Genomic DNA, 12,730 nt, shown 5'->3' on the forward strand with positions numbered 1-12,730 from the left:
AGCAATTGTCGTAAAATAATATAATTTCCCCATTGTTTTTGCAGACAATATAGCTCAGTATTTGTATTATTCACTTGATATAGTAGTTTTTGCTCATCATTATCAAGGGTGCCAATAATTTTCAAACCTGAATGTATCTCTGACAAACTGGGCTCATATGATTTAACAGGAAGAGACTCACCCTCTGTTGGTGACTGTGGATTTCTTCAGGTGGACATAGTTGGTTGGGAATATACCCTGATGGATGGAAAGGGCAGAAGTAGAAGAGAAAAATGTAGCAAGGTGCTGCAACTGAAGACCGTAGTCCTGTGCTCTGCATGCATGTAAACAGTATGTCCCACATGTTGCATGTGTGTGTCCCTATGTTGTACATGATATGCATTGGTCAACTGTAATGTGGAGCAGTAGTTAGAGGAGCGGAGTTCTTGACAGACGAAAAACTACTGTAGCAACAAGCTACGCTTAGATTGTGGCTATTTTAATACTGCTCTAACTCTCTGACACACACAAACTGAATATGCAGCAGCTCAGCCCCAATTGTCGCTTAGCTGGGAAGGGCATGAGAGACAGAACAGTGCCAACTGCCACCTTTGCAGTTCCTCTCTCTGGCTCTATTCTGCCAGATGTGATGAATTGGGCACAGTGAGCACAGTTAATTGTGGCAGCTCAGGGAGAGTATGAGGGCAAGTGAGGGAGCGTGGGAGGAAGAGTACATAAAAATGGAGGCGTATTGGTGGGGGACTGTAACTAGCTGATGAGAGTAGTGAGAGCAGAACGGGCATTGGCATCCCATAAGACCTCTAGCTATCTGGCAGGATTGTGAGGAGTTTTAGTGTGTCTTTCTGGAACAGTATGTTACCTGACAACTCAATCTGACTGACCTTTTATTTCAGCTTGACTCAGAAGAATGATGAGACAGCAGAGGTATTGTCTATCACTGTCATGACATTGAAGAGGAGTAAAACCACATACAGATCTGGGACCAGGGCCAGACTAAGGTATCACAGGTTCTTCACTGGTTTCACAGCTTATTAAGATACTGACCGAATGAGGCCTCCCGAGTAACACAGTGGTCTCAGGCACTGGGGCTGTATCACAACCGGCCGTGATCGGGAGTCCCATAGGGTGGCGCACAATCGGCCCAGCGTCGTCCAGAATATGGGAGGGTTGCCCCGGAGGGGGGCTTTACTTGGCTCATTGTGCTCTAGTGAATCCTTGTTGTGTGCCGGGCACCTGCAGGCTGACCTCGGTCGTCAGGTGAACGGTGTTTCCTCCGACACAGTGCGGCTGGCTTCCGGGTTAAACAGGCGGGTGTTAAGAAGCGCAGTTTGGCGTGTCATGTTTCAGAGGACGCATAACTCGACCTTCACCCGTTTGGGAGTTGCAACGAAGAGACAAAATCGAAATTGTGAAGAAAAAGGGGGTTTTAAATGTTTTTTATAAAAAGCTGCTCAGTGATTGGTATCATGTGTCAGACATTTTGATTTGGAACATGAAGCCGAAAAAACAGGTACAGTTATAAACATGGTTTACTGAACAATTGATTGGATCGGAAGTGGATGCGTCAGTAATATATATTAACCATGAACTGCAGTGCAGAACAGATCGATGGCAGCAGCTATAGTGGAACATTGCCTGGAGGTGCTGGACCTATTTAGTTCAAACATAGTGTACGTACACATCCAACAAACTTCCACAGGTGCAGGCAGGTACTAATAATACCATAGAAAAAATTAAGATGAATGCCTGCACACTTTGTAATCGAATCCAAATCGAAAGGAAACCCTGTTTGTCATTTCGTGATGTATTGTTGCATTTCTGTGCATCTTACTGTACCTTTTGGAGACAGTGTGTTAATGGAGCTCTACCTGGAGGTTAGGTTTGCCAGTTTACATGGAACTGCATGTCAAAACAGCAGCCTGAGCAGGCTCTCTGGAGGGGAATGTACTAGCAGGAGACGCCTGATAGTGGGTGGGTGGATGGATGGGTCGGTGTCTCTCACTCTCAACACAAATGGCTTCATGCTTTTTATCTTAGATGCAAGTACCAACGTTTTCTCCCATTGCACTCATCTCATTGGAAGCAAGATGAAGTGTACAGTAAACACAGTGCCACATTGTAGGCCTCTGTGTGAGTGGTAGAAACACTTTTTAACACAGATGATCCATCAGTATGTATGTGTGGGTGTGGAAGGTGAACTGATAAAATAAATGGTGTAACTCTTATTGTATATGTACTGCTACTCATCCAATACAACACCTCCAGAAATCCAAAGTATGCATCGTATTCTCTGCCACACAGAGAGGAGAGAAAATGGTAGATTGCACCTAACACATACTAATTGCGGTGCCCAAACATGACAACACTAAGAAAAGTAAGCATGCTGAAGTTGAGGTTTGCATGAGGAATCACTTTGCTGTGAATAAATAGCTTCAAACAAACAGTGGCTGATAGCTGCCTGGTCAAACAGGACCACTCTCAATAATAGCGGCAATACAAGCAGTGAATGTAAAGTGTGATTCCAAAAGAAAAAAGGCTGATGTGTTTACCTTGATTGAAGGCTTCTTGGTGGAAAACCCTCTGTACCAACCTAAAGAGAAACCAAAGATTCATAGTCTCTGTTCAGCTGGTTGATATGTCCACACACACACCACAAAGTGCTTTTTTTAGATGAAGGTAAAGTGAGTATACTATACAATGTTATTCTCTATAAACTGTTATCCAGCAGCTCTTACCTTCACTCTTCTCCAGGATCTGCACCGTCTCTCCTATCTCCAGAACCAGGGCCTGACATACTGAGCCCCGGAAGTTACAAATAACTGAGAAAAAAATAAAAAGGGTAAACATTATAAACTTCATTAAGTTATGTCTGTTTCTGTTTTAGCCAACGTGTTTGTTTTTTATGATATTGTTTATTCAGTGAATAGAGATTACTCAAAGACTCAAAGCTCTGCTCATCATTACATCCCTTTCCTGTAAACAGAAACAGTCAAGTGCCCAGCCTAAGGATGAGATACTCTGTCCTTGGCTTTATCCTTGTGTTACTTTCCACGAGGTGCATCCCTCCCCATCAGTCATGTTTTCAAACAGCATGTGTTTTGGTTTGTCGCCGAGCTGTTAACAGATTTTTATTTTATTTTAAATAAGCCGTTTCCTGCAAACAGTCCTCGCAAAAGAGCCCCAGCTCAACCAACTGGAAACAGGCCCCCCTCCCTGAAGTGTGTAGGCATTTTAAAAAGGAAATTGATGCTTAAGCAGTCCTGATTTTAATACAATGTAAAGTTATGTCTCCAAATATGGACCCTACACATAGCACACATTCTGCTGCTAAACAGTAGGGGTAAACGCTCCTCCATCATATCTGTGCATAAATCTTCAATGCTGAACTGAACTGTGTGCTGTCTGTGTGTTCTCACTGCAGCATAAATTCAACCAATGCCCTTTAAAGTATGCAGAGTACTGCTGGCTGAATCAAATACTGTGACTCAGAGAACATGATTAAGAATGCATTAGCGCCATCTTCAGGGGACCCCGTACTATAGAGTACTACCTTTAATACCTCTTAAATGGTGCATCAGTCGAGGAGCAGAGTAACTTAACAGCAGAACAGAGATGTAATGTCTACAGGCATCAGTACAAGGCAAACTTGTTTGGCGACGACAGGGCTCCATTCACGATTCCAAAACCCACAAATTGTGGCCCTTGGAGGAGAGTTCTGTGTGAGTCATTATGCTAATGACCCAGTCAGGGGACCCAATGAGTGGGGGGAGGGGAGAAGGGAGAGGCCAGAGCACTTGTTCGGTTTGTAGGAAACGAGCACTTAGTTCCTCTGCTACGGTAGCTATGGCAACAGATCATCTATAAAACTGTAGGGCTTTCTTCACTGTATAACTGCTGCAGGGATCTGGGCATTTTAAAAAGGCAGGAATATAGATGTGCTGCTGCTGCGCACAGGGTCCAAATCACAAGCACAGGGCATAGATCAGATGGAGAGAGAGAGATGGAGCGAGATAATCTGAACATATAACCATCTAAGTGACAAGAGAGAAAGACTTGAAGAGGGATCTTCTTGTCACCTTCTCTAACTCTGCTTCAGGTCTATTACCAACCTGGCCTAAACATTCTCTACTTCAAAGTCCTTGACTTTTAATGTCCCCTAGTTTGTGTAAGTTGCTTAATTACACTGGAACCATTATGAGACCCTCAGCAGAGTGCCCATGTCAGAACAAGATGGGACTGTTTCACTGGAGATTGTGGTTCTATTTCACAGGCTCTGTTGACACTGCTCTTTACTTGGATTTGAAATATTCCCTTGCTGAAATGTGGATCCATGTTTTATCACTATTCCCCATATTGTGCCTCAAAAGTAATGCATTATATAGTATATTCAATTACATCACTATTCCCCATGTGGTGCCTGAAAAGTAATGCACTATATAGTATATTCAATTACATCACTATTCCCCATGTTGTGCCTCAAAAGTAATGCATTATATAGTATATTCAATTACATCACTATTCCCCATGTGGTGCCTGAAAAGTAACGCACTATATAGTATCTTCAATTACATCACTATTCCCCATGTTGTGCCTCAAAAGTAATGCATTATATAGTATATTCAATTACATCACTATTCCCCATGTAGTGAAGTGAGAGAGTAATATCTAAATGGGCAAAAGGAAAAATGTATGAACTATGTTAGAGTATTAGGTTGCATGAAGTGCCACTGTTGATGATTTGCAACAAACTGATGTTAGTTGAGGAGCCTGCTTATGATAGCTATTAAGTCTGAATATGGCATAACTGGGTTAGGAAGTTGTTCCTTAATTCCTCAACTTTGGAATTCAGATTAATCTTATTTTTGCAGAGATTCAGCTGAAGCCATTTTTTTAAAAGCAACAGCAGTTTATGTGGGCCCACAATGTACAATGATGGTAGGCAGATGCTGCAGTTTTGTGCTCCCTGCAGTGTGAAAACAGAGAAGGGCCACACACACACAAACCCACCCAACCACCCACACCAACAGAGAGAAAGATACTTACTTACACACACAGAGAAAGAGACTTGCCTACACAGATGACAGAGATCCAGGTTAAGTCAGTATTGCTTTGTAAATTAGTAAGCCAATGTTGTGGAGTTACATGCTCCTATCAGTCATCCTTTGTTAGGTTTGTAAAGTGAACAAGAGAAAAAAAAAAGCTCAGTTGAATTGATCCTTGCTTTTTAAAACAGTGTTTACATTGTTCACTTTTATATCACATGGATGTCTACAAAGCCTTTTGTATAGTTGTCTATCTATTCAACCCAGGTCTTTACAGTGTGTGTCACTCTCTCAGTCCCCAGGCTAAATCAACCATGCAAATAGCCTCATTCAAATATGCACAGCACACAAAATTATCATTACTATGCACCAATTTGTGTGGTCATCAAAATGACACAATGTGGGAAAAAAACATGTTTTATAGAACTATTCATCAAAATGAAAATCAAAGTAGTTTCTCTGGCGATAAGATAATGAACTCCAGACTGAAGTCACAGTCATCCAAGAATGATCTATCTATTCTTTCACCACAGACATACACATCACTCATTGTAAATATCGCTTAATGGAACATGGAGGTAAGTAGGTTACTGCTCTCTCAGTTCAGCTTTGATTCTGTGTTGATGGAAACATTTAGCAGACAGACAGCACACATGGTCAGGAAAACAAAGCTGAGAGAGACAGACATACTGTACTAGATTGTACTGTACTATGCCCTGAAGGGCAGTTTAAAGGGCAGCGAGCATCAAACCCCACCAACAAGAGTAAATGCAACCCTACATCTCTTTTTGGGGCAACTTCACATGAACTGAAGCAAAAGCAATGTATTTACATAGTAAATTGTTGACAGGGACAGCATAACAACAGTACACAGAGGGTGAGCATTGTTTCTGAGGAGGCTTTATGGTACCATAAAGAATGTACAGAAAGGAGTACACTAGCAGATGGCTGATAAAGGGACAGTTCACACAAATGTTAAAAAATGACATATCCCATTCAAGTCACGGGACGATATCAGAAACTTTCACACATCGAATTAAATCATATATAAGCAACTTTGTTGAGCTTCACAATCAATTCTAGATGTTTTCAGATGATGTGCAAAAAAATGCTAATATTGGTCCCATGACTGGAAACAGTGCCAGGGACACTTAAACAAAGCACAGAGTGCTGTCATACCTTGTCCATTGAAAGCTTGCCGGGTAATGAAACCAATGTGTCATTTTGTAACGTGGGTGAACGAAATAATTTGAAAGACATTTACAATAGGGGGAAAAAAACTGTAGCTCTTGACAAATACTAAATAAGGATCATATGAGAAAACACTTTTCCATCAAGCAATTATCCCTTTAAACTGCGGCATCTTTACTTGCAAGATCATCTAAAACTACAGAGAAATACATGTCTTGAAGGACATCACATTACTGATGTACAATGCGTCTTACCCTTTCTGACCACTGTATGCAGTTCATTCTTAAATCTGTGATTGTTTACTATTATTTAAGTGCTGTATTGAATAGAAACTTCCTGGATGCTTTCAGAGCCAAACCAAAACATTACTGGTAGGGCTGGTGATCACAGTGAAGCGCATCACAGATTAGTTCCTTTAGCCATTCCAGTAATGCATTGTGACTAAGCATGCAGACCCCGGAGGTCATGCTTCTCTCCTAGATTTCAGTAACCCTGTCCCAGATACTCAAATGGCAAAGTAAAAAAATGACACAAGAGCCTTTTCTGTTTGGCCCAATGAGTCATGCTGTTCAGCATGACCTGAATGCACGCTCACTCAGACACACACCGCATCACTGGGCTGTTCTCAGGTCCTGCTAACCTAAGGACTTCTGCCACGCGAGTGCCCGAGTGCTTTTGTCAGATCTGATTTCAGAACAGCAACCAGATCTGTCTGAGTGAGCATGGCACCCATCTGCAGTGGAGATCACATGACTACTTGATGACCACGTTACCTTTTATTACATTTCAAAAGAGAAAACACTCACGAACACATACACAGATGCCACCAGACACACATGCCGCCCACCTACATACAGTCGGTTAAGGACATCTATGTTGTGCATGACAAGTAATTTTCCCAACAATTATTTACAGACAGATTATTTCACTGTATCACAATTACAGTGGGTCAGAAGTTTACATAAACTAAATTGACCGTGCCTTAAAACAGCTTGGAAAATTCCAGAAAATGTCATGGCTTTAGAAGCTTCTGATTGACTGAAATGATGTCAATTAGCCTATTGGAGGTGTACCTGTGGATGTATTTCAAGGTTTACTGTCAAATTCAGTGCCTCTGCTTGACATCATGTGAAAATCAAAGGAAAATTAGCAAATACATCAGAAAACAAAATTGACCTCCACAAGTCTGGTTCATCCTTGGTAGCAATTTCCAAACGCCTGAAGGTACCACGTTCAACTGTACAAACAATAGTTTGCAAGTATAAACGCCATGGGATCATGCAGCCATCATACCACTCAGGAAGGAGACGCCTTCTGTCTCCTAGAGATGAACGTAATTTGGTGCAAAAAAGTGCAAATCAATCCCAGAACAACAGCAAAGGACCTTGTGGAGATGCTGGAGGAAACGGGTACACAAGTATCTATACCCACAGTAAAACAAGTCCTATATCGACATAACCTGAAAGGTCGCTCAGCATGGAAGAAGCCACTGCTCCAAAACCGCCATAAAAAAGCCAGACTACGGTTTGCAACTGCACATGGCGACAAAGATCATACTTTTTGGAGAAATGTCCTCTGGTCTGATGAAAAAAAAATAGAACTGTTTGGCCATAATGACCATCGTTATGTTTGGAGGAAAAAGGGGGAGGCTTGCAAGCCGAAGAACACCATCCCAGCGGTGAAGCACGGGGGAGGCAGCATCATGTTGTGGGGGTGATTTGCTGAAGGAGGGATTGGTGCACTTCACAAAATCGATTGTATCATGAGGAAGAAAAATTATGTGGATATATTGAAGCAACATCAAGACATCAGTCAAGAAGTTAAGCTTGGTTGCAAATGAGTCTTCCAAATGGACAATGACCCCAAGCATACATCCAAAGTTGTGGAAAAATGGCTTAAGGTCAACAAAGTCAAGGTATTGGAGTGGCCATCACAAAGCCCTGACCTCAATCCTACAGAAAATGTGTGGGCAGAGCTGAAAAAGTGTGTGCGAGCAAGGGGGCATACAAACATGACTCAGTTACAGCTCTGTCAGGAGGAAGGGGCCAAAATTCACCAAACTTATTGTGGGAAGCATGTGGAAGGCTACCCGAAACGTTTGACCCAAGTTAAACCAAATACTAATTGAGTGAATGTAAACTTCTGACCCACTGGGAATGTGAAAGCTGAAATAAAAGCTGAAATAAAATCACTAGACTATTATTCTGACCTTTCACATTCTTAAAATAAAGTGGTGATCCTAACTGACCTAAGACAGGGAATTTTTACTAGGTTTAATGTCAGGAATTGTGAAAAACTGAGTTTATATGCATTTGGCTAAGGTGTATGTAAATTTCCGACTTCAACTTATTTCTATATTGAGTTGCACTTGAGCCGATGCATGTGGAGGTGCAAGGGCATGCCAATGTCAGAGCCACATGAGGGGCAGATGTTTCTGAACCAGAGTGAGAAGTGAATACAGTCATGTGTACAGCTATTGCCAACTACCATATCACCTCACTACCACCAGATACAACTGTTGGAACTACCTGCAAATCACCTGCTAAGTTTGGGAAGAGGACACAGGGGTGAGATACTGTATAGTGACGAAGACATTCACAGAGACGTATTATGTCCAATAAAAAAAACAAGCAAACAAATAATGAGGTTGTCTAAAAGGAGATATTCCATTTTTCATTATTTGGGTTCTACATGTTCTCTTTGTTAGCCTGTGCCCATTAAGATAAGATGGGAGGAATGAGGCCCACAGAGAAGAGTACAGCAGCTTTTAGACAGTATGGTAGAAGTTACCTCTAAAAAATATCTAGGATCAGATACCGCCCTTCGTTTTAAACTGTATAGTAGAAGTTGCCCCAAACGCAGATCTAGGAACAGATACAATTGCCCCAATCCTGACCATTGGGTGGATGAAGAAATGTGTCCCAAATGCAAGTCAGACTCCAAGTAGATACTTCCAATCAAAACTGAAAACTCAATGTCAGTTTGTAGCTTTCAACATGGGACATGGTTTTCACAAGGACAGCTTCAAATATCAAGCATCAAACCTTAGCAGCAGCCCACAAATCTGATGAATATGATGTGGCTTTTGTTTACTCTGGCAAAATTCTGAGTAGTAGAGCAAAATGGACACCGCGGGTCTTCTAACAGTGTGCAGTCCTATGCCTCTGGCTGTAGCCTACGCCGGTGTTTTTCAAATCGTGGGCCTACGTACAGGGTTTCACATTTTGTTCTAACCACCACTAACACGCGTGACTATTAGTTGATTAGCTGAATCAGGTGTGTGCACTGCAATGTTGCGCTTACAAAATTGTGCCACCGGAATTGACAAACGCTGGTCATATTCGCTGCTTTCTGCGTTTCAGCACCCTGGACAGCGACACGCGGTTAGTTGAAGCATAATTTTCAGCACCACGGACAGCGAAACGAAAAGGATGGCTGGTTAAATCAAAAGGTACAGTACACTGTGTGCTCTCAAACTGTTGCTTTTCTCCCGTTCTCCACCAATGACTTCTCTTTGTTGAACACAAATCAATAGTTCTGGAGTCTGGGTATTTATCGAACCTATACTACAACAAGCAGTGCAGTGTGTGTTCTGAGCGAACTGATTCAACATGACTCATTCAAATCGCCAGGAACATTTTGCAGATAGTTCCAATACTCCTGATATAAATGACCCATTACCTCTGGGGCTACTAGCATTTTTCACAATGATTCGGCTTGAGCATTATGACATAGTGGTTGGAGATCACAGATGGTCGTAGTAGTAGTAGCTAAGTAGTCGTGGCGCTATGTTACAAATGCCGACAGGTAAGCATGCGCATACTCAGACTCTAGGCTACACCTGTTGGCATAACGCTATCCCATTGCCCCCTCGTGGTTTCCAGTCGAATGCCTTTTCAGATAAGCTCTGACGCTCTTCAATGCCTATCTGAACATAATTATTGACGCATTTTCAAAACATACAATGTAGCCTAGTATGAATGAATGATAAGCATACTGTAGGACTGGGTTATGGATGGCCACTGGTGATACAGGCATAGAGAGGTAGCATGCCTATACTAGGCGATATCATCCCACGCAATAACCGATATTTTACCTTTTCTTATTGTCAGGTTATCCTTAGCCATTAAGCACAGCTGATAGACTTGTGTTTTGTAAGCTATAGCCTCATTACAGGAATTTAAAACACTAGACATTGTGACTGTTTGATGCGAATACCTTACAGTTACATATAATAACCTGTATGACCAAACAGGATATCAAATCTGAAGCTGTGATCGTCACAGCGCTTCTTCATTAGAAAATAATCCGTTTTGAATGAGAAAAGTAAATCACATTGAAAAGAATTCATAAAAAAAAGACAAATAGCCAGATAAATACTGAATCGACTCACCAACTCCGATTTTTTCCTCTTCTGTCGGTATCCACATCTTGGGATTTTTGTTATTTTCCCACCTGGAGACCAAGCCTCATTCTGTCGATATCGTGGGAGGATGTGGCTAAATGAAAGCTATAGGAATATCCCCGGCTCTTTATGTATCGAACGGGACTAGGCTACAACTCGTTAGAAATATAGGCTATTATAAGCAACAACATAAAATGGACCACCAATGTCTTCGCCCGCGGTTCCTTTATCTCCCGGTCTGTCCTGCTCGCTGTGTCTCCTAGTCACACAAGATGCAGTTTCGGTGTCCACCTACCCAATACACACGGTCATCTAAATCTCCAAACGCTATTGTTGCAGCAGCATCTCGATAGGAACGGATTTTTTTTTTTTTACGGTTTATTTATGTATTTCCAGGTTAGTCATTAGCCTGTGGTTCATTACCAAGTCGGATTCCCAATGATCAACAACGCCATGATATCGGGTCCCCGCGATTGGATTGAGTCAGCCGATAATTAACACTCGTGATATTGTCCGCCGGTCCAAACTGGTATTGAGGGGCAAGACATTTTCAGAAAACTGCTATATACTGTAAGATGCGCCATCTTCGTGGTCGTCACATGACTCGTTTTGTCAATACGGATGTGTTAAGCATTTACAAATGTAAATTTGACTGTCGGAGCGCAACTGCATGGCAATTGCATCCATCACTAATTGCACTTTCACTGTCATGGGCAGCATAGCTTTCACTGTGCCTTAAAATTGAATCTTCATCTCCTGGGCTAAACCAAGCTGTCCATGCTATTACATCAGTTACTGGAACCAAGACTGAGATGTGGTAGGCTTTCCTTACAGGGTCTGTCAAAAAATGGTTACAGAACCTCTTTATTGGTCTATATACACACTTAAAAAGGGATCTGCCAGGAGAATGTTATTTCAAATCAAATTGTATTGGTCACATGGCTAGCCGATGTTATTGCAAGTGTAGCAAACACAGTGCATTAATATCTAACAATTACCTAATATACACAAATCAAAGGAATGGAATAAGAATATATACACACAAATACATGCATGAGCATTGACAGAGCTGCATTGTTTCCTAGGAATGCGAAGCGAGGCGGCCATCTCTGTCAGCGCCAGAAGTTCAGTATATACATAGATGAGTAATGCCAGATATGTAAACAATATTAGTGGCGTTATTAAAGTGACTAGTGATCCATTTATTAAAAGTGGCCAATGATTTCAAGTCTATGTAGGCAGCAGCCTCCCTGTGCTAGTGATGGCTGTTTAACAGTCAGATGGCCTTGAGGTCAAAGCTGTTTTTCAGTCTTTAGGTCCCAGCTTTGATGCACCTGTACTGATCACACCTTTTGCGGTTGTAGCGGGGTGAACAAGCAGTGGCTTGGGTGGTTGTCATCTTTGATGATCTTTTTGGCCTTCCTGTGACATCAGGAGCTGTAGCTGTCCTGGAGGGTAGGTAGTTTGAACCCTGTGATGCGTTGAGCAGACCGCACCACCCTCTGGAGTGCCGTATCAGGCAGTGATGCAGCCCGACAGGATGTTCTCAATTGGGCATATGTCAAAGTTGAGGGTTTTAGGTGACAAGGCAAATTTCTTTAGCCTCCTGAGTTTGAAGAGGCGCTGTTGCGCATTCCACCTTCTCCACTGCTGTCCCGTTGATGTGGATAGGGGGGTGCTCCCTCAGCTGTTTCCTGAAGTCCACTCTCATCTCCTTTGTTTTGTTGACGTTGAGTGAGAGGTTATTTTGCTGACACCACACTTCAAGTGCCCTCATCTCCTCCCTGTAGGCCGTCTTGTCGTTGTTGGTAATCAAGTCCACTACTGTTGTGTCGTCTGCAAACTTGATTGAGTTGGAGGTGTGCATGGTCACGCAGTCATATGTGAACAGGGAGTACAAGAGGGGGCCTATGTTTAATGCATATTAATCAATCAGAAATGGAAAAAGGTTAACTTAATCTTATAGTCAGTGAGTAGTAGGCTATTCCTCCCATCACATTGTCACTATTGTTCCCCTGGCTTATGGAGGACATAAGTCATGACAAACTGGTAGGCTGTGCTCAACAACAACAAAAAACACTTGAAAAACAAT

The 12,730-nt window shown here is 42.2% G+C and overlaps 1 protein-coding gene across 6 annotated transcripts in view; it reads right to left on the bottom strand.

Annotated features, from left to right (window-relative positions):
• LOC112215716 (dedicator of cytokinesis protein 3) overlaps positions 1-11,381 on the bottom strand; it is a 59,214-nt gene extending 47,833 nt beyond the window's left edge. For 5 of the 6 annotated variants that reach the window (XM_024375032.2, XM_042299194.1, XM_042299195.1 and 2 more), the window contains exons 1-4: positions 10,627-11,381; positions 2,736-2,819; positions 2,550-2,590; positions 182-237 (exon numbers count right to left, since the gene is read on the bottom strand). In XM_024375032.2, the coding sequence (XP_024230800.1) occupies positions 182-237; positions 2,550-2,590; positions 2,736-2,819; positions 10,627-10,663 (218 nt within the window). In that variant the 5' untranslated portion in view covers positions 10,664-11,381. The remainder of the gene's footprint in view (positions 1-181; positions 238-2,549; positions 2,591-2,735; positions 2,820-10,626) is intronic. The other variant, XM_042299193.1, reaches the window with a different exon arrangement.
• Positions 11,382-12,730: the final 1,349 nt, after the last annotated feature.

The sequence above is a fragment of the Oncorhynchus tshawytscha genome, linkage group LG16 (assembly GCF_018296145.1).
Source record: "Oncorhynchus tshawytscha isolate Ot180627B linkage group LG16, Otsh_v2.0, whole genome shotgun sequence".
Lineage (NCBI taxonomy): Eukaryota > Metazoa > Chordata > Actinopteri > Salmoniformes > Salmonidae > Oncorhynchus > Oncorhynchus tshawytscha.